The sequence below is a fragment of the Pieris brassicae genome, chromosome 3, assembly GCF_905147105.1.
Source record: "Pieris brassicae chromosome 3, ilPieBrab1.1, whole genome shotgun sequence".
NCBI lineage: Eukaryota > Metazoa > Arthropoda > Insecta > Lepidoptera > Pieridae > Pieris > Pieris brassicae.
The window spans coordinates 23,034,538-23,057,353 of NC_059667.1; the positions used below are offsets into that span (position 1 = coordinate 23,034,538).

The window sequence follows — 22,816 nt, forward strand, 5'->3', positions numbered from 1 at the left end:
CATTCCATCTTCACCTCTTCTCAACGAATTATTAGGAAGTTTTATTTTAACCAAATAAGGACCAATCAACATAAACCAAAAATACCCTAAATAAGTAAGTAAACACTTAATTGTAGTAAGAATTAGATAATACAAAAAGTTACAAACAATGAAATGAATTTATTATGTTTTATATACATATTTAATCGCAGTTAGTAGTTCTTCATATGCATCCAAATGATTTAACAAAATTCTTCAAAGAGTAGTATCGATACTTTCAAAATAATCGGAACCCTACACTAAGTGTTTGACGTTTGACATCAATTATTTGTCAAATATATTTTGTAATGGCGTGTTATTTACCAATTTGTATGAAAAGTTTAAAAAAATGTATCCCATGAACCGAAAGTTTGCGCAACCGCAAACTTTGCAAAACTCTTTCTTTTAGTGAGTACTACAGTAAAAATATAGACTTTTAAATTGACGGCCCATATTGGAAAGTTTAGCCAAATTTGTATGAGAATGACTGAATTTGCGACAGCGTCACCATAGACTATATTGTCTACTATGTTGTATAAACTGTACAGCTTGCCAGCTACTGGACTGTGAAATTTGTGGTTAAAATTTATATGAATTAACTATCAGGAGTATCAGTATAGTATATGTAGTGTTTGTATGTGCCAGCTGCACTAGATGACTAAATATGCATTTATTAAGGGTGAGATGTAAGAAGCTACCCTACGGATCCCTAAGCCCTAGCCCAGATATACCCTAACTCATAAATAGTGAATATATAAATAAATATGCGATGTTTTCACCAAGAGACCTGCGGGTAGGATCAAAGGTTCAACGAAGTAGCATTATCTCGAAGCTATCAGGCCTCATCACGATAATTAAGGACTTGAAGAAGTCTTCGCCATTTTAAGAGAAATTAAATTAATTAGTCTAGCCGTCTTACCTTGCTGAGCACACCAAGCTTTTTGGAGGCTAATTTAGCCTTTCCTTCCGCGATGACCGCTAAAATGATCATCGATCGATATGTCAACGCTAAGTATTCAGATGCTGGCTGTGGCTTTAAGATGAGTGTCTCCGAAAAAAGGAGTAGTTTGCGTCTTCTTGGGGTATATTGTATTAAAGAGGTATTTATAGAATAAGATTTCTACCTTAGACGCGACCTTGAAATAAAGCCAGGGCATAAAACCAGGGCTGTCACTTGCCACCGATCGGGACCGCAGAAAATGTAATAAAGAGTTCTATGCCCTGCAGAACCACTTCGGCGATAGAGTCAACGACGGAATCTGGAGCATCCAACAAAAAGGATGGGCTTATATTCTTTTTGTCGGATGCTCAGTAGGACGCAAAGAAAGACCACATCCCGTCCTAACCTACTGACCTATACGGCTGACAGCCGCAAAGCGGGCATTGGAGGGCGCGTAGCAGGCAGAGTACTCCGGTTTTCACTTTATTACGTACATGACAATTGATACAAATCATAAATTAATACATACAAAATACTCGGACAAAAGCAGGATTTCCAAGTAGGTGTGTTTAAGAAAACACAAATGATTAATAGTATTTATTATTTAGTAACTGTTCTGCAAAAGCCTAATACGCCTAGTATGTCTTCTCTAAGTGGTAATTAAAATAAAATTTATAAATATAAACACTTTATTTGCATTATCAATGTTTAGTCTTTGCACATTTATATTATAATTAACACGTTATTTAATATTAGATTTAATATATTTTAAACTAAATTAACATTTATCTTTACTATCACATCGATTTCTAACAACAAAATATTATATTGTTTCTACGATAACTGCCAAACATAGAAATCTCAATAAGTTACCAAACGCGTCTCGGTCGCGCATTGCTTCTAAACAATTATCACGTATGTAATTACACCATGTACAAATACACCAAGACCTTTGGGTATTTTTCAATTATTATTTTGTGAACAATATCAATAGATTTTAAGATATTAAGAAGAACTAGAAGACAGTATAATATGCGAACAGAACAAAATTTTAATATTTCCCAGTTATTCAGCTACGTCATGTATGGTTTATTATTACAAGATTTCTATGCAACAAAGTGCGTATTACCTGATCTTTGTGACGTACGACCATCGGAGTCTCACTCGAGACGCGTTACGTCATTTTTCAGAGAGCTATTTTAAAGTACAAGCCTACAAGGCGAAGAGAGTAAGCGTTTGTTTCACATTACATGACCCGCAGGACCAGTGCTGTTGACTAGAAGTCGGCTCTCACGAGTTCAATCAATATTAAAGCGACACATTAAATATTACATACAAAACCTTATTCAAGATTCAATCATTTTAAGAAACATAACTAATCATTTACTACGTTATGGTTTAACTTAATTAAATATTATCAACCACTCTGGTTAAATTCAACTAAATACACAATATCACTTTGTCCCTGGGCTAAGGATAAATTCTGCGTTGCAATAATAAAATCATCGCCAAGTCGCAGGAGAATCCGTGGAGTAATGTTCATTAATAATAATGATAAAGAGTAAATGAGTATCTCACAGAGTAAGATTCCTTTGATTCTCAGCTCACTATAATTACAATAGTTTTAAGAAGAGAGAGAAATCTCTTCAATGTTTAGTTAAGTAATTGTATATATGTATAGTATCGCTATAATTTTCGTAAATATTTGGCATTGACTTTGGCTTATATCTTACGGTAATTCTAAACAGCTTTAACAACAATGATAGACTCTGTGACATAGATTTAAAAGTTAGGAAAAATTTACCGCTGGCTCCAAATGCATGATCAACAACAAGATCGGCTTCACGGCTTTATGCCCTGGGCTTCTCTTTTTCTTTACGTTCCAGTGTGGGTTATAATTTTTTTAAAGTGAATAACAGAACTGCAACAATGCTCACAATACTTACTAAACGTTTAACACATCAAGCTAGTACATTTAATACAAAGCATCTATTGTAAAAAGCACACATTATTTTGAAGGTAATTCTACCTGAACCCTTTTCATAGCTTTGGGAAAGTTAATCAGATTTGGGACATCTCTCTCTCATCTCAACTACGCTATGAAAAGACCAAGTGAATTGACAGTGGGACGGACTGGCAACGAGATCTGTATTCAGTTATGGAGTAGCCGGCTCTTCTTCTTGATTATGCTTCGCCAGAGCCAAAAGTATCATTGTTAATTGTTTCCTACTTATTTTCCCTTCACTGCTATATTCCAGGCCTTGGAGAATGGTCTCTTCGAATTCGAGCAGGTCTTGGGCGTCGTAGTCCTGAAAAGGCCAAATGTAATTGTCACTTTCAAAACAGTATTCTGCGTTAACGAGCGTGCCTTATAGGGAACATAAAACTCCACCCATACATAATTCACTTACCTTTTTTACTAATTCTAGAAGGTCTTTGAGAAATCCTTTTAACTCTTCATTTTCTATAGATCCGTTATTGTCCTAAAAATAGTTTTCGCATGAGTACAAACGTTTTAACGAAACGACTTAGGAAGACTGAAAGATTTTTGATCAGCCTGCTGCGGCTTGCAAAATGCTGATTCGAGACACAGCGTCGTAAGGCAATTGTAATACTAATAGGTATTCGCCACTTACTCTGTCATAAAGTGAAAACACTCTTTCGATGTCGTCCTTAGTGAGCTTTGTGGCGCCCTGTGAACATGTCATTGAGTAATTTAAAATACCAATTTTCCCAAAACTGTCCGCAATCATATAATATAATGTCATCAACAAAATGTACAATAAGTCTGTGTACCTCTTGTAAGCACGATGTAGATATTAAACCTATTTTTCTAATTTCAATTTGAAATTCAACTTAATAATAAAAAACAAACGACGGAAAATGGAACGATCGATGGGTAAGTTGTCTAACGATTCGATTGTTTTGAACAAAAGATTGCTCTGAGCAGTGTCCTAGACATCCACCTTCACTGCAAATTTCATATTTGTTACAGTGCTCTCTCTTGCAAAAAAGACATAAGCCTCGAAAACAAAATATTCTACGAAGCTTTAATTATACTTTGTTTAATAATCGTTCTGGTTTGCTAAACTTTTCCTCCCAACTTCAATAACGCAAACTCGCAATCCCAGGCGCTATCATTATTATTTGTGGGCTAAACGAAATCATCTCTAGTGGTTGGACAATTCGAAGATTCCAACTTTATCAACACATAGATACAAAACTAATGCACTCGACTAGTACATGCTCACAAAACTACTAAAAAAACATTTCTCCGAGTGAACTGTTTGTAGTTTAGTTGGTTCGTCAGCGTATCTCCGTTTGACGTGCTTTCTTTTCTCAAACAATATTTACAAAAGACTAAAACTTAATAAATAAATGAGACGTTGTCCAAGTATGCTTTTTAAAGTCAAGACTTGTATTCCAGGACGTGATCATTTCGATTCCAAGATATATTTATTACGTTCCCATTAAAGACCGGTGATGTCGCTTGCTTGCTAGAAGTTTAATTTTGATTAAACTAGTCTCGTCTTGGAGTACATTCGGAGGACTCACCTCGATGCCTTCCTATGTGCGTTGTGCAGACAAGCAGCCGTGTAGATAGAGAGAGAAAGAGAGAGACAGGCAAATCAATAGTAGGTGTTTTGATATATATTATATATTTTTTTAGTACAATTTACGTAATTAAGGAATATTTGTTTTATTAGTAGAAGTAATATATTTTCAAATTCTACTTGTAATTTCAATTAAATCGTGATATTATGACAGCAATACGTAAGTTAAATTTAAATATAATTTCGGCATGAGCTAAGCCGATACAAGATGTCAGTGATGAGATATTCTGCCATGTTCATTATGTGATGTATGAAAAACATTTTAAAGTGGCCACTTTGCAATGAAAAGTGTGCTTTTGTGTATAAAGCTTGTTTATGGAACTTTGCAAGCTTATCACCTAGTCGCAGGCGTAAGCCGAGGCTTGTGATTTCTACGCTAATAGTTAAATTCCGAGAATTAATTATAGTAAACATTGTTTGAAATGCGTATGATTCAGTATTACTTTATAATAAAAAGTTATAAACCCTAAAGCTGAAAATTATCTTCGTCCAGAGCAGAAGTTACAACACGCATTTTATATTTCATAATTCTCTTGACCGAATTCATAAATCTGATATATTAAGATGTTGATCAATTTGAATGTGAAATATTACGTTAATAGACAATGAAACCTTGCCACAGCCCCTCGTGGTTCTTTTATATATAGCTTTATTTTTTATGAAGTTCATATTGAATGCCAACTATTATAGATTTTACGGTCTCGTGCATTTTAAAAAAGTGCATTTGCAAAAAAGTTAGAAACCATGCATTAGTCTAGTCTTGCGACGTTAAGAGCGCAACGGAACTGTAACGGAATACAGCAGCTACATCTAAGGAAATACTTTAACAAAGTCAAACATGTGCAAGGAACGTAATAATAATGCATAAAATGTTAGATTATGAATGATTTGCGAGGATCAATGGCCACGCTGCTTACGTTGGCGGGAAATTAGACGTCACTCACCTTGAACACTTGTCTGCAGAGAAAATTTTCTTTCACTGGTAGAAGCCTTAAAATAAATATTCTTAATTATAACTCCGATATGATGTTTGCTAAACCTTCATCATTTTTATTTTGCACAAAAATAGAATGGGAAGTTTAGAGTAACCTAGTGCAGTAATATAACAAATACAGCTATAAATAGCAACTAATAAGTTAGTTAGTAGTTTTATAGATCGCGAATACACTAGCAAATGGGCAAATAAATGTGGAGAATTTACTTGATTTACACATATACTCACTTCGCCATTTCGGAGAGCTGTAGTCTTCCGTCTTTGTTAGAGTCAAAAACTTGGAGCTGCAAAAATAAGTCATATATACTCGTATTAATATTATGTTTTAATAAAATTGCCAAACAAACAGAATTAATAAACGATCTTGGTTATAAAATAGTGTGTAAGCCCAGCCACTCACCATTGTGTCGGTGTACTCGATTAATTTATCTTCGGATACGTCGTTTATTTTTTTCGCCTCTTTCAAGAGATCGCGTAAGAAATTCTAAAAAGGACATAAAATTAAATGGTTGAAGAGTTAATTGATTTTGTAGTAGACAAAACGTGTGTTAGTGCATTATCTTGCTGATTAATATGTAAAATAGTAGTAAGAAAAAGAAGCAACCTTGAGCTCGTCGGCTTCAATGTATCCACTTCCATCAGTATCGTATTCCCGCCAAATCTGGAACATCGTGCAGGTTGTTTTATATACCGCGGCTCTGCAAACATCTCTTTATCGTCGCAGTGACATCGAGAAATAATAGGCATTTAGGCAAGTGAAACACTTTGAAGGAAAACATTTTTTTTTAGGTAAATACCTAGTCCAGCCATAAGTTCTGTTACAAATGAAAATGGATTTTTTAATGAGGTTATGTAATATTATTGGATTTACACGCGGTGTCCAAGGGAAATTTTGCCACTGCTTGCTCCATTCTTTAAGAGACTTAATGTCGCCGTGTTGTTTAGAGCAGGCCATGTCCTCTAAAACTGACCATAATTTGAAGTCTAAAGGGTTGAGGTCTGGCCTAGATGAGGGCCAGTATTTCGCTCTTATAATGTTCGGAGCGTTGGTGTCAAGCCAGGTTTGGGTAGTTCGAGCCTTGTGATCAGGTGCAGAATCCTGCTGAAAACATCATGATATATTTCAGTTTTCACAATGACCATGATCATCCAAGAGTGTATCTTGATATACTTTGGCTGAAGTTTTCACTGCTTTTTCACAAAAAATGTAGTTTTATGAATCCTTGACAAGACCCGCCCCACCAAACCATCACTGACGCAGGGTAACGACCACGTTGTACCTTTCCGACCACTCGAGCAGCTTCTTTAGATCTCTGAGCGTGAATTTTTTTTCATCGGTGAAGAGGATATTTCTGTACTTTCGATCCACTCTCTTTAATTGTAAAGACTAATTAATAATTAATTAATAGGGCACGTCCTCTATATCGACAATAAGCACCGAGCTTCAGCTTTTGTTTTATTATACGCGACAGAGTCCTAGCGTTTCGACGAATTTATGAGCTTTAACAGCATTAACAGCCTTTGTAGCTCTAACAGCACGCTCTTTTCTGGTCTTCGACAGACGCTACCAAGCTTTTGAAGTGTCTGGAATATAACCGACGGCTCCATACCCATATAATTTTATTTTCGTTAGCATCCCAATCCATATAGTAATTTCATAAGAACACGCAAAAATATGTGAAATGGCGCAAAATCTAAAGAAGTTTTTCTTAAATAATATACGTGTTCCAAAGTCAAAATAATTAAAGTTTAGAAAAAAATAAAGGTTTTATGTAACAGTATTTATGGCAAGACTAAGTTACACAAAAAGAGTAATAATAAAAAGTATTTAAACGTATGCAGTTTGTACCTTCATAAACTCGACGCTCGATTCTAGAGGGTTGTCGAACCTGAACAGAAGAAGAAAGTTTTCCTCCATTGGAAGAAGTTGGGCCAACTGAAAAAGAAATAATTCACCTCTTTTCTCACAAATTACGCTTAATCCTTTTGTAAAATGCCTATTTATTTGTAAGAATAGCCATGTATGGTGCGACTCGGTATGTCTAACACAGAGGGCAGAGTATTAGACAATCATAATAATCATAACCTCACCTCTCGAATATCGATTTTGCCATCTTGGTTGTCGTCGTAGGCTTCCATAAAACAGGCTTTAAGTTCCACCAGCATCGAATCCGAAACCGCCTGAAAAAACGTAAAAGCTTATTGGCTCATTATACGTATTACGTAATTTTGAGCAATCGAGCCAAATGTTGAAACATGCAAATGCACTAAATGAAATCAGAGACGCTCTTGATGTCATACTTACTTAATTAAAAATTTCAAAGGCATCTAAATGTGGCTTCGCAGAAGCATTTCAGCACTTGTCGAGGTCAAGGGTCGGCGCGGAATAATCGTGGAGTTAATTTAATAATTTTAAATACAGATAGCGAGCAAATGAGTTCATTATGCGAGGTCAATGGTTAGCCAATACTCAAAATACTCACGGTATTTACAACGTATGCTATTTATACTTATACGCTGCAGAGAAAATCTTAAAGCGGACTCGCTATTTTTCTTTTAGTTGCTGGCACATTGTGAGGCTAGACTCACTGAAGAAGGTAAATTGTATGAATACAATGTACACGTTAGGCGATTCTTTTTTTTTGGATTCCAAGCAGCAAATAGTGTCAGTGTACATTTGCCGATATTCCAAGTAGGCGAATCGTGTCCTAACTATCGCATTCACGAGCCCTGCCAATTTTATTGTCGAAGATATATACTATGGGCTGCTTTGTGTGCTGTGGTTGGATGCCTCTCCACGTGCTCAACTCACTCAACAACGAAACATGCTCATAACTACAAGCAATGTCATAAAGATTTCAGTTTTTTGGCAGCTTTTCATACTGCTTAAAAATAAATAATAAATCAATGGCGCTACAGCCTTTTTTAGGTCTGGGCCTCAGATTTCTGTATCTGTTTCATGATTATTTGTATATCGATTAGGCAAGTAGGTGATCAGCCGTCTATGCCTGACATACGCCATCGACTTTTTTCGGTCTAAGGCGGCTTGCCTTACGGCGCTTTCCTCACGATGTTTCCTTGACCGTTCGAGCTAATGTTAAATGCGCACATAGAAAGAAAGTCGATTGGTGCACAGCCGGGGATCGAACCTACGACCTCAGAGATTATAGTCGCAAGCTGGAGCCACTAGGCCAACACTGCTATTTCAATGTTTAGTTATTTACAAATACAAATTTTTCTTACCGTCAGTAACGAGGACCCGGTCAAAAATTACACTTGAAAAAATACGTCATATTGCTAATAATAAAATCTAAGTTTCAGGGTAAAAATCTCGATTTGGCAAGAGATTGCGCATTTCAAGTTCATAGGAAACAGCTGCCATCAGTATTCATACCGGCACGTGTTATGCAATTCAACCAATAAAGCTAGGCAATAAAATGAAATTGTAAGCAAGAGCTCTGGCAAACCTCCAACGTTGCCAAATCAAACCACACACATGTAAGGAAGGCTCGAATGGACCTCTAGTTACGTTTATTCTTATTTTGTTTTTCGGGAGTCAAACCTAATCGCTCCGCTCTAGTATTTTCTAACCTAACCTAAACGTATAAGTTACTCAGTGAAAGTTGTTTTCTTGGTTACAGAGTAAAATTAAATACTAGGTACATACTATTGTTAATACTTTTACTAAATACGTGGTATCACTGAAAATGTTTAGAACTGGCCAGTTAGAGACATCGCTTATAAGAACTCTTTGTAGTATAACTATATTGCTTTCATTTGTCATTTGTTTTTGTGAATTGGCGGCAAATCTAAAACTCTTGTTACATGTGAAAATGATCCTAACGCGAGAAAACCGTTCGAAAAGACCCCATAGAAGAGACCACTAAGTAAGAATGGGCCCACTGCTTTTCTCAGTGGTTCCATCGAATGCGACGATGTGCAGAGAGGAACGGAGATTACTTTGAAAACCAACAAAAGTATTGGCAACTTTGTTCATTAAGCCGTTTTCATTTTCTTAACATTTTCAGTGTTACCTAGGAAGGCGAATGAAACTAATTTATACCCCATCCAGCGTTATCTGATCGCAAACAAAATGAATTCCTTCTGGATCTTTAAAAAGGACGTCGCCTTATCGTGTCTATTATCTTTAACTACGAACGCAAGCAAGGTCCTTCAGTATCTTTCGTTTCTGAATCGGAACCTTGCCTAGCGCAACAGATTATTTCGCATTGAAGAGAAAATCGTGTTGTGCATTAACAGTAGTTATGTATTCTTTAGAACCTATAGACATGATAATATTCCATGATGTCATCTTTTCGCAGAAAACACTAGATACCGGAGTAAAGTGCTGTTTACAAATATGAATCTCGTACACATGCTTTTAAAAGTATGTAATGTTTATTTTTAATTATTAAAATTAATTTGAATGAAAGCGCCGACCTATTGTGACCTGATATATATATATAATACTAGTAATGTATATGTATCTGTGAAACAATTTAAATTGCCTAAACGTTTCTACATATATTCAGGAATAAGTTATTTCGCACTTTTTAATCGTCCGACAGGTGCATAAAACAGCTTCCTCGGTTTCGTAAGAAAATTAATAAATTATAAATAAGATGAATACACGGCTTTAAGCAAATGACTGATAAGCAAGATAATGGTCCGACCGTTATCGTCGCAATCACTTCCACATATTGTTTATCGTACACTTGACGTGCCGAAATGGTGAGTGAACTTTTATTGTACAAATCGTCTTGGATCTGTTTTTAAATAAAGCGCCTGAATGTTACGGAATTGCAGACGTGGTTTTGTGTTTTTAGAACGAATGGCGTAACCACTAATCTTCTTCTTTTCAGGTGAAGTTATTACTAGTTGTTTGTGTGGCAGTGGTGGCGTCACTCACTAGTGGCGCAGTGGTGAGACCCATTAACAGGTCAAGCTTGAGCGTTGGTTACATTACAAATGGCGACAGATTGTTGCATAGGTATTATAATATATCGATATTTTAAAATTTTAACTATCTATGAGTGAGATGGTGATACATCTTTTTGGATTTCAGACACTATTTGAACAAACAACCTGTCCCCAACGCTGTTCAGTACCAGGACTTCATCTTCCGTGGCAATGCTACGACGAGAATAGCAGCGTTGACTGCGACGGAAATAGGCTACAGCCAGAACGCTTATCCTTGGATTACTTCGGGGGGTGTCGGGTACAACTATGCCACCGTAAGGGTTCAAAGTGCAAGGGGTTTGGGCTACTACTACGTCATTGATGTTTGGGGACGATAGTTCTAATACGCATAAGTAGCCAGAAGACTTTCATTAAAAATAATAGATGAATTATAGCGTTTCTATTTAGATGCAGGATTAAAGAAATGAAACCTGTCGTTAATATCTTAATATCACAAACATTAAATTCGTGACCAAGAACACGACTCGACTTAGAAGGTCATCTCGATATTGGAGTTTGACAACTATGTTCAGACCTTGGCTGTAACTTTCAGCACTTTATGCGAATCACTTCTTTTCTTGGCAAATGTGAGTCCGACACACACACACACGGTATTTTACCGACTGGTTCTTTAATTTACTTCAATTGTATGTAATATTATAAATTTGATATACATGTATTTAAAATGCATTTTATTTTTATTTATCTCATTGTTATAACAATTAAAAGTACTCTGATTAGTATTTAATGAGTGGTTTCAATCATAACGTTAATGGTCGTTAATTGAAAGTGTGCGCATTCGAGAGCCGTTCCTTGACATGAGGTTAACTTTAATTCTGTTTGTGGTTATTATCAAAATATGTGTTTGTGTCTCGAAAATCCACACTCACGGCTCAAACTCAGAAGTCAGCGATGGAGATGAGGGGAAGACTTGGTTGACAGAAAAGCGGACACCTTTGAAGCTAATGAGGAGCGAAAGAAAGACGGAAGATAGTGGGGAAGTGGCTCTAATGAAACTGTCTGCCTTTGCTGGTGATGGCTGTCCCACGGGTTTCGTACGGATCGGAAGGAGATGCATAGCTATTGATTTCTAAATGAGATGAAAGATTGAAAGACAATTGCATATATTTCTATTATTGTATTGAATAAAACAGAAAGTTGATCGTTCTTCTTCAATATTAATTCTTAGAACAAATCCTTTTGTATTGGTCATCAAAGATAATTTATTAGGAAACACTTTTTACATATGTTAATTATTTATATTTTATTTACTCGCCACTCTGTACAATGTCTGACTATGAAATAAATTGAAAATATAATCTCTCAATAAGACAACTGTGATTTGTATGTTTTGCGTTTGAAACTATGTACTCACATCGGGACTGATGTCTGTAAAATTAGCGCTAGACACGAACTCTCTCAAGAACCCGTCCAGCTCTGTACCTTCGATGTAGCCGTTGCCTGCAAGGGAACAATATTAATTCATAAGTCAGCTGTGTCTGTAAAGATATATATATTCCTTAATAACCATGGGATCGCAATTTGCTTGGACAGTGGTACTGAATAATTCAACTTAATTAACTTACGTGCGTCAATCTAAGCCTGTAAGTGGATTGATCGAAGCCTTTTCTATCTGGTGTAACTCGTTTTACAGCGATTAACAGAGAAATGTTGTGAATCACATGTTAGTGCTAATCGTGGATTTGTACTCTCGGAAAAATATTCAGCGTCTGCAGATTCTAGGGCTCTACGGTATTCTATTTGCCAGAATAAACAGTGCAGAGTATCATAAAACTTGCATTCGCAGAAAGCGGAATGCCTCTTCACTCTACTGTACTGTCACAGACTGCTATTAAACGTTGCGATTCTTTTAGCTGTGACTCAATAGTGCGAGCTCACGTGGACACTGCGGGGTCTTTTAATACTCCATCGGTCTGATGGTACACATTTATAAACGACTTAAAAGACACCGATAGGGCAAAATCCTTTCGACGTGTAATTTTGTCACGGTAAGCCATCAGATACCAAATGATTTGTAAATACAGGGCTATTTACAACGCAACGCGTTTAGATTCATTTATTATGATCTTCATATGTGGCATAGAAACTGGTTGTTTATGTTTAAACATCTCTATTTCTCATTACAAAATTATATTTTATTTACATGAGAAACTTAATATTATGTAAATACACGTCCCAATTTTAGTTCACTATAGTCACTTTGACATGGATCTTTAATGCCCCCTTGAATCTGTCAAACACGCCAATATTGCGAATTTTAGATGGCAAACGATTAAACAGTTGCACACCCTCATACCCAATCGATCTTCAAATAATTTGTGCGCGGCTTCAGCAAGATAAGGAAACTCGCTCGACGAGTGTTGCGTGTGGTTGTGTCCTTGATCATATTAAATGATAAACCACTATGGAGAGAGCAATTTTTTTTTAAATTAAGATACAAGTGCTATAAACATACAGTTATATATGCTATAATCGTCATAATTTTGGTTTATTGGTAAATTTTCTTAGTCTGTGTTAAAAAATTGTATCTAAATAGTGCTTTTATTAATTTATTTTGTAGTGATTGTAAGTTTGAAATTATTTTTTGCATGCTGTACCCCATATTTTAATTAAATATATGAAATAGGGCTTGACTAAACAATTATAAATTAAATGACGTTAAACGGTTATACCAGACCAATTAATAGATATAAGGAATATTGTTGTAATAAAGGAATAAAAACGTATACCCCTTGTGATATGAGAGATATTTATAGAATTTACAATGATTTTCCAACTGTGTATATGATTCTGTGCTTTGCCTCGTCGCGTTCTTTTATTCGTACATTTTTCTACTTTACTTGTTCAATTGAGGTTTAAGAGAAAAGTTCTCGCTTCAATTTAAGCACATTTGCTTCAGCTTAGTTAGCTGTTTTCCAGTAGTCTAACTGAGTATAGTACATTTCAATTTGAATGGAATTTACATAAAGATTTTTTAAAATAGAATAATTAGATATTTTATAATGTTCCTTACATTCATTACATTTTACTTTAAGTGAAGTCAAAACATATTACGGCGGTATTCATTCATTAGCTTTTTAAGACCAAAATTAAAATATGTAGGCGGTATAAAAAGGTGGTCCACACTTTTTTGGTATTAGCATTAAACGAAATATGGCGTGGCAGAAATCTATAATATTTTTATAGGAAACCATGAACATGAACAAATACGCCGGAATATTAATAATTTAATTCCTGTTTGCACGCAGCTTTGTAAATGTTGATAAAAACTAGTTTCTGAAAGACTAATTAATAAGAATCAATATTCCCTTTAAAATCTAACGGAGTGGCGGTATTACGAAATCAATTGTCATCGGAAAGATTTTAAGTAGAAATAAGCAGAATTTAATCCTTCGCAATAGAGGTGAATTGGGGTGCAAATAACTATTCAGAATAATTGAGAATAACATAAACAAGTCAGGATAGCAACAACAACATAACTATTTCTTTAAATAGACCAGCATTTTTATGAATAATGTAAATATACGTACTTAACGATTTTTTCTCGGATAGATACGAGCCGCCCATGGCCACCTGCACCGCCGAGAGGCTTGTGGGTATTTTGCCGAACTCTTTTGTTGAAGGCTTGAAGGTCGTATCTTTATAGGTGGGAAATACCTCTCAGGAAAGCTGGTTCCACAAGTAAAAGATGGAAAGAAAAGTGACAAAGGGGCCTGACATCCCTACCCAAAGTAAAAGAATCAAGCGCATCGGAAAGAGCAAGGTCATCGTCAATTCAAGCTTAGAGGTACTCAAACCCAAACTCTAACTCAAAATAACTTTATTCATATACATAAACAACTACACTTATGAACGTTAGAAAAGAAGTTAAATTAATTGTAAATTTACATTTACTACCAGTTCGCAAATCAAGGGCGTAGAGCGGGCAAGAAACATCCCGCAAGTCTTTTTAATCGCTATGTTTTGAGTCATACTAATTATTTAGTGGTAGAAATAGTATGCATAATGCATATGGGGTCGGATCTTGGTAGAGTTGTAAGCGGTGGCCAGGAGTTAAGTACTGTCCTGCCGGATGTTATCCAGGCTGAACTATTTTTAGTTACAAAATTATGGCAAAACTTGACGTTATTTTCGACATCTCGGTATTAGAATTAAATTAAATTAGGTCGAAGTAAATAAAGTAATTCTTTCTATCTCGTACGAAGATACACAAACACGAATTTTATTCGTCATTGCTCTTTTTCTACGAGTAAAATAGCAGAAGTAACTTAGCAATTAATAATTGTTTTAATGTTAACCTTAACTGAAAGAGTTATGTTTTATTAAAGTTCTATCTAGTTATTAATGAATACGGCAAAATGAATGAATAATTCATTTTCATTAAAGTCGTGGAATCCTCATTTTCAAATATAACTATTGTTCGGCCCACGCGGCTTATTTATGAGATCACACACGATTACTTACGAGTTTATATATATTATCTTTGGCCAGCCTCTTGGTCTACTACTTTTGTAACGTTCAGTTCCAGTGAAATTTGTTCGGGCAACTATCGCAGAATCTTTCAAAAACTATGAGTTTATCTCGGTGGGAGGATGACTCGACTAGTGACGTCATGAAACAGAAGCTATACAGAATTTTTAAGTGAAGGTGGAAAGGTCGCTTTTTGTCCGACTCGCTAAAGTAAACATCATTATCTCTTGAATGTCTGGCACAAAAATCACGGCGTAAGTCTTTTGCCATAGCGGTTGCGATGTCTTTCTGTCACATCTGAAAATGTGTGGTGTTTCCACTCATTCGATATTGGAAGATTTGACCTTCGTCATCGCAACAAATCATAGCGAAACTTGTTTGTTTTTGTCTGCTTAAAGCTATTGTTTGTTTAAATAAGACTATTGCTTACACTATAACAACGATTTGTTGGATCTGCTCAGTGTCCATTTAAAGATGGTTTTGGCCGCGCATTTATGCCCTAACAAATATCATGCTTCGTACTATGACTGAATAATAAACAAAGTTAATTGTCGTAAAACCTAAATTTATTTTGTAGAATTTTCAAATTCACTAACAAGTATTAAATAACAAGCTTTCGTTAAATAAAAGGGTTGTAAAGGTCCCATTAGGCTAATTCCATAATACGACTATCCGATTCCGATACAAGGTATTTTAAAAGTACACCAAAAAGCACTGACCGTCTTTGTCATAGTGACTCCAGATCTCCATGAACTGATTGGCAGACAATTTCTTTAATTCCCTGGAGTCAGGATCCCGAAACTGACGCATAAAGTTCGTTGCCTTCTCCAAATTAAACTTTTTAGATGAGATCGAATCAAAACTCATTTTTGTAATAAATTTAAAAAAGCTGAGCAATCAATTTTCATTCAAATATAACGAGTTCAGAATTAGTAATTCTTAATAATTTGGCTTCGTTTATTATCTGTGCGTGTAAGTTACGTGTTTCAATAACATCTGTGTCATTGATTCCGTCCGTTATGTCTGGGTCGTTTACATCTGAAACAAAACAGAATATGTTTGAAATACTGTCAGCAAAGTCCATTGATTATATGAAATCCATCATCCACATTCTGAGTCACAGCGTATGACTCGCCGAGTCATTAGAGCATAACACAACTTAAACCCATCATTACTATGGCAGAGCTCACTGTTGCTTTACTTTAGTGACGATCGACGAAGTCGACCTTTTAAATGTACCGCTAACTTGACATAGATTCGATATTTGGTGAGTTATAAGTGGGATCGTAATTATTTAAATGAAATCGATATTCTCGCGACTGGGTCACGGTGAAAACTTCAAATGCAAACAATGCCAAATGCCTATTAACGAAGTTTATGTCTATGGTAGCTGCTGCAGCCCAGATTGCACACTACACATTCGACGCACACTATACCACGACTGCATAAGTATATTATTATTCAAGCAGGTACCCCTTATGCTTAGTCGAGGATGGCAGAGTACTTTTTGACGCGTGCGAATGCCAACATAACGCACATACTAATTTAATAAAAGCCGAAAGGTCTGATTGAAACTAATTGGGCCTCTCGGACCCAGTCAAAGGTATGATAGATTACTTTGATGCTTTTATTCCATAGATTTCGATCAATATGTTCAAAGTGCGTACGCCGACTCTACTTGTGTACACTGTACAGGTACCTACTATTTTTATAAAACGTTTTTATATAAAGAGTGACCAAAAGACGCGTCGACGGTTGAAGTTTCAAAACATTTGAAGTTTCAAGTACTAGCCACGCCTTAAATTGGAAGTAGCCATAGAAGTGCGTACACATTATAATTTTCTTTGGCTTAAATCTATACTCTTAAGTAAATTCATCGTTTCGTCAATATATTTAATTGCGCCATTATCCTTGTGACAAACTCCAATTGTTATTCAAGTTTACGTATAACTTCGGGACGGCGAAAAGTTTTCTAGAAAACATCCTCGTAACATAATTTATAGTACTTTTTCATAATTCCGAAGACTATTGCTAAGTGACGGAGCATCGGATCGATAGTTTTAGTGTATAAATAATGAATAAAAGCAATACTGTGTAAATTAATATGCCTGATAAGCGAAAGCTCCTTCTTCAAATAAATTTTTCGTTTTTATGTGGCTTAAAATAGTAGTCCCATTATTCAAATATAAAGTCTAGGGCGGGCGGCGTTTCCTTTTTATCGTTGGGGCGGGTTACGAGTTACTGTAGTCGCTCTACTGTAAAAATCCGGTCACTCCTATAATTCATTTTTACAACTACGCTTCTTCTCTTAAACAGTTTTGAAGTACTGATAAATTTAATTTAATTTGGTTAAGGTTAAGCATTCATTAGCTCTGATAAAGAATGAAAAGTATTTTGCGAATTAACTGATAAGAATATTGTAGGATGTAAGGCAAGGAAGGAGGATAATATAATCGAAAATATAGACCAATAAGCATTCCAAAATACGATAGTTAATGACCCTGTAACATAGAACTGTTTTGTACTGTAGGTGAAATAAAACGTCTATTGCACTAGAACTCTAATTAGATTTTCATAACACGTTGCGGTGCTATATGTGAACATTAATTTCATTTTTTACGTAATAGTAGGCAATCGGTCAGGAGGCTCAACTGATGTTATATGATACCGCCGCCCATAGACACTCACTATGCCGGAAGGCTTGCAAAGTGTGTTGCCTGCATTTCAAGAATTCATACGCTCTTTTCATCAAGGAGCTTAAGTCGAATTGGTTCGGAAATACTTCAGGGGGCAGCTGGTTCCAAATAGTGGTGGTGTGCGGAAAAAACTGCCTTAAAAAGGCTCAGCTATGGACGTGGTGATATGGATGGTGCTTTTATGTTTGATACTAAAACTCAGCTACAGGTGAACACTCTCCATGGTAAATCCGGTAGAAGATACAGAGAGACCCCTTATGACTAAGCAACGCCAAAGGATCAAGCCGCATGGAATGTAATTGTCGTGACTATGGTCAATCTTGAATACGGTCAAGCGGAAGGAGCTGGTACCGGGGAACTCCCACTCAGAGGTGGGAACAGTACTCTATGTGGGGCTAGCAAGCTTTTTGGAGGCTAATTAAGCCTTCTCTGCCAAATGACCGCGAAACATATTAAGAATATTTTTAGGTTATAATTACGTTGTAAGAGACTTGGAAAGGATTAAACAGTGAACCTTTACAGCCAACTGATCCTATCTAATTCTGCATATGAAGAATTTTATACATTTCCATTATAATTGTAGTTTCGCCGTCGTAGCTGTAGAGACAGCTACGGCGTAGTATTAGATTTATCTGCCGAATATCGATATGAAAATTGCCTAATATGGAATTGTAAACTTTATTTAATAAAAACACTTCTTCCGTAACTTTCGAAGTCTAAATAAAGTTTTACACTCACGCGCAACGTGCGTTATCACAAATCCATAGAGACAGAGAACTATTGGTTATTTAAAAGAAAAGTGGGTTAATGAAATTAAATGAAAATACATAAGAAAAACTTGGGAGCTTTCACATTTTCGCCCTTAGAAAGCTCTAACTTAGTAATTTAATAACTCATTTTGAGCATTTAAAAGTACTCGGATCGAGCAAAACAGCACGTTTAACCTTGTGATAACCCAAAAAACCTATTGACACAGACACCTGTGAAATGGAGTTAAGTCAAGGGTAAAACAAAATACGTTTTAAGAAGTGCTAGTCGGCTTGCCTTTTACAGCTTTCTTAACAATGTAACACTCACCCTTGGATTCCTAGTCTCGAGTGTTTTGTCAAATAATAGTATTGTTTATATTTAACACGTTAGCTACACTCTCGGAGAAGACGTGTTGCCACCGCGCGGGTAACGGTACGAATGAATGAATCTAGGGGTTGCTCGAGGGCGGAGCTGTGTATTAACCCTCCACCTTCGAGAGGCGCTCTCGGTTTCCTGTTTCAGTGGGAATGTAGTCTCCTCAATTCGGCCGGTTTACGAAAACGTCGAGCTGCTTCTCAAAGAATTAAACAGCCGATTTAAAGAGACTTCGCTGCGATTAAACTGTCCTTGAAAACGGGGGTTTTACATTTGACCGGATGTTTAGGGATGGTTATTATCTAGGCAGACGCTGAAAATTGTTTCGATGAAATATGGTGTGATGGTATGTGTAATTATGTATTATTGCTTACGTAGATTATTAGTATTTAGTAGCACCATTGGAATTCTCACTAATCTCTAAGAATAAATTCGTGTAATGCTACGCATTCATGTGTTGTTCGGTAACATAGATTGATTTAAGCATTTCTATTTTTTTCTTCGTCATTTATTAGCTAAGACTACCGACTAACTTGTTCGTAGTCTACGAATAATATTAAATTCAATTAAAGGATTCATTTGTATGTTTAAATTATTGTGATTATACGTCAATAAAGGAAGGCTTGTGGTATCCTATCGAGTCACTTGATCTGAAATCGTCTAGGCATTTTACCGGACCATTCATAAATGAGCGACGTTATTTATTTAGTCAGTGCAGCCCGTCAGAATATCGATTTCAAAAGTTTTAACACATCAATAGATTGCAATCAATGCAAGTGTGAAATCTAAACATAATAAACTTGTTTACGAAATGTCCGTTTAGTAGGAGAAGTATCGCTTTGATCTGATATCTTTGATCTTAGATTGAGTACACCTTACTCTACAATTATATTTATATGAAAGAAGCATAAATTAATCCCTTTGAGTCTAACATTAAAGTATTGGAAATAAAACTGTAGGCCAAGGTGTCTAAGGTTACTTGCTTTAAAGCTAAAGTGCTAAAGGGACACTTATGGGGAACATATAGGCATTCCTAAGCGAAGGCGATGGCAATTCGACGAGATTCCAAAGATGTTTGGCGAAGGATAAGCATTGAGCAAATGACCGGCTTTCGTTAGTTCCTTTAATTTAAGACCTAACATGTTTTGAAATTCAGATTTACAAAGAGTGATGATGTTACGTGCTTATCTGTGTTTTATGTTTTTTTTAAGCACCGGATTTTAAAAACATATTTCACACTTGACTTGTGACCAATGTCAAATATGTGTATGGATGCATATGTACACTCCGATTTGCGATTATAATTTAAATAAATAGTACAATTTTTAAGAACATAGAAATGGAGTTCAGCTTGAGAATGAGTCAAACCTCTTTAGGTCGCAATAAGTTGGTCCGTTTCTCAGACTATACACAACTCACATATTTTCTCATTTCGTGTCAAGAAAACTTCTTAACTGAAACAAACCGATGAGTTTAGCTCAACATTTCATGTCTCTGCCTAGTTAGTGGCTTCTCAATCCATTGTTTACGAGTCTATATTGATAAATGCCATGTTTTGCTTTTATTATGATGTAAGAACAGAGAGTTGAAGGAGGCATTGGTTGAAAGAAGATCTTGTCTTTGTCGATCTCTCTCTGTGATCGCAGTACCCATCAAAGTAAAATGTCAATATGCTTCATCTACGTGTAAGTTTTTAGTAATAAAATATAAGTAGTATAAATAATAAAAATGAATTTAATAAATAGCAATGTTTTGATTTGTATTATAGCTCTCGTATTTGTAAGAGAATATTATATATAATATATATAGGTCGCAGGTTCGTACCCGGCTGTGCATTAATCGACTTTCTATATGCATTTAATATTTGCTCGAACGGTGAAGGAACAAAGGAAAACATCGCGAAGAAACCAACATGTCTTAGACCCAAAAAGTCCCCTTTCGGCGTGTGTCAGGCACAGGAGGCTGATCACTACTTGCCTCGAAAAATTATCCTGTAACAGATTCAGAAATCTGATGCCAGACCTAAACAGGTTGTAGCGCCATTGATTTTTTTTAAATTAGTAATAGAATTAAATGTAAAATCCTATTTTGTTCGTGTATTTTTTTAATAAAAACTATTGAAATCGGGGAGATTTTTTTGTTAAAAATGAATTTACGTGTTAAGGTTTGTTTATTAACACGGAGAAGGGAGAGAAAAGAATATGAAAAAGGTTAATCGGTGGGTAAGTCGTCTTGGCATTGAAGGGGAACTGCAACTTGCCACTCATTCCACCTCCTCCTCCTTTACCATTTCCAAAACATTTATTCCCGACATTAAAAGTACAATTTCGTTTAAAAGATTATTTACAAGTTTGAAACGTGTTTAAATATGTATATTGTATATTTATTTATATATCAAAATTAATTGAAAAACATAAAAGCGTCGCAATAATTGATTTTATTTTTTATTTTTAAACGGTTTTGATGGTATTGCTTGTTTTATCTAGTATTTAAACAACTGTCCTTTGACCGAATATATTTATTCTTGGTACAAGTGAATTGTCTGGTTAATAAATCAAATAAAAGAACTGCGAGCAATGCATTCTTTAGTTAAAACTATAAATGGCGGTTTATTATGGGAATTTAATTAAAACTATTTCAAAACACGTTCACACGGCTTGTAAACACGGCATCAAATGTTGATTTGCAAATCGGAGACCAATAACTTTGCTTTTATTGTTGTGTTATGGCGTTGGAAATAGAAAACGTGAAACGCGACAATACACACGAATCTCCAAACTCTTGTAATTGAGTTTATTTCATATTGACAAAACGTATTAAGTTATTTTTTCTAAAGGTATAAAATCATTCGCTTTATCATAATAGTTAAAATTAAAAAAAAATAAGAAATTATAAGTACTGTACGTATTTAACTTCTTTTAAAGTAAACACGTGTATCGTGGAGACGATGCGGGCTTCGCGTTATTATGTAGGTACAGTATTGATGTATTTATAAACTTAATTTCCAAAAATTATCCTTAAGTTACCAAACAGAAATTATTCCAAAAGTACTTCATATTATGGTTAAACTAATATATTTTTTAGCAATAAATTAATGGAGTATTGGAGAGATTACGAATGGAAAGAACTTAACCAAATGTACTCAAACTCAAACTAACTTTATTCACATATGAATGTCAACAGAAAAGATGTTAAATTGATTCTAAATTTTATTTTAATTACAGTTACCAGTTCGAAAGTCAAGGGTGTCGAGCGGGCAAGAAGAACTGGCATGAAATTTTCCACTACTCTTTTTAATAGCCAATTTTTGAGTCATATAAATGGTTTGAACTAGAGCAAATCAATCCCAAGTATAAAGAATATTTAAAATTTATCGAATTTATAAAAAAATCTTTATTGATTATTAACATTTACAGAGAATTTTGAATTTATTCAGTGATAATTTTCTCATTTCGCTTGGGAGTTTGTTGTAAAAATTAATACAATTTCATAAGAAGATTTATCTTCTTGAGCCTTGTTGGTCGTACGCTTAGATTAGTTCTGTTTCGAGTATTATACTGATGAACCATCATCATTTGTTGTGAAATCGTTTTTATATTTTTGCACATACATATTGACCAGATAGTGTGATAGTGCGTTTAAATTGAAATTTAACATTACATTTAGACATAGACATAAGATTTATTAATAACAAAACACACACAGAAACACATAAAATAACACTAATCAAAAAAATTAAAATAATTTAAAATAATAATAACAATTTTTTAAAGAATAAGGTACGTGTGTGCTGTTGTTATAATTGGCCCTGGCTCAGCATTATGCTGAGGAGCAGAGTTGTTCCACAGCGCTGGTCATTCTGCCAGAGACCACAGCAACTAGTTTGCGCCTCAGTCGCAAAAAAAAGAATCTAATACTCAGTAGAAACAAATAAATATAATAAAAGTTTGCAGTGTAAGCTAAGAAGAAAAAACATTTT

At 35.2% G+C, this 22,816-nt stretch overlaps 1 protein-coding gene across 5 annotated transcripts; it reads right to left on the reverse strand.

The window, feature by feature from the left end:
• Window positions 1-1,643: 1,643 nt before the first annotated feature.
• On the reverse strand, window positions 1,644-18,881 carry LOC123707047 (calbindin-32). 5 transcript variants are annotated; one of them, XM_045656814.1, is made up of 14 exons: window positions 18,790-18,881; window positions 16,018-16,054; window positions 15,736-15,985; window positions 11,901-11,986; window positions 7,658-7,747; window positions 7,416-7,502; window positions 6,171-6,227; window positions 5,967-6,050; window positions 5,795-5,850; window positions 5,517-5,562; window positions 4,514-4,525; window positions 3,595-3,651; window positions 3,370-3,441; window positions 1,644-3,267 (listed from the first exon to the last, which is right to left on the reverse strand). In XM_045656814.1, the coding sequence occupies exons 3-14, from the start codon at window positions 15,881-15,883 to the stop codon at window positions 3,115-3,117; spliced, it is 948 nt and encodes a 315-aa protein (XP_045512770.1). In that variant the 5' UTR covers window positions 15,884-15,985; window positions 16,018-16,054; window positions 18,790-18,881; the 3' UTR covers window positions 1,644-3,114. The 5 variants fall into 5 exon arrangements, with proteins under 5 accessions (XP_045512770.1, XP_045512769.1, XP_045512772.1 ...); XM_045656813.1 differs by having other exon boundaries at window positions 15,736-16,054; XM_045656816.1 differs by lacking the exon at window positions 5,967-6,050 and having other exon boundaries at window positions 15,736-16,054.
• Between the last annotated feature and the right edge of the window lie 3,935 nt (window positions 18,882-22,816).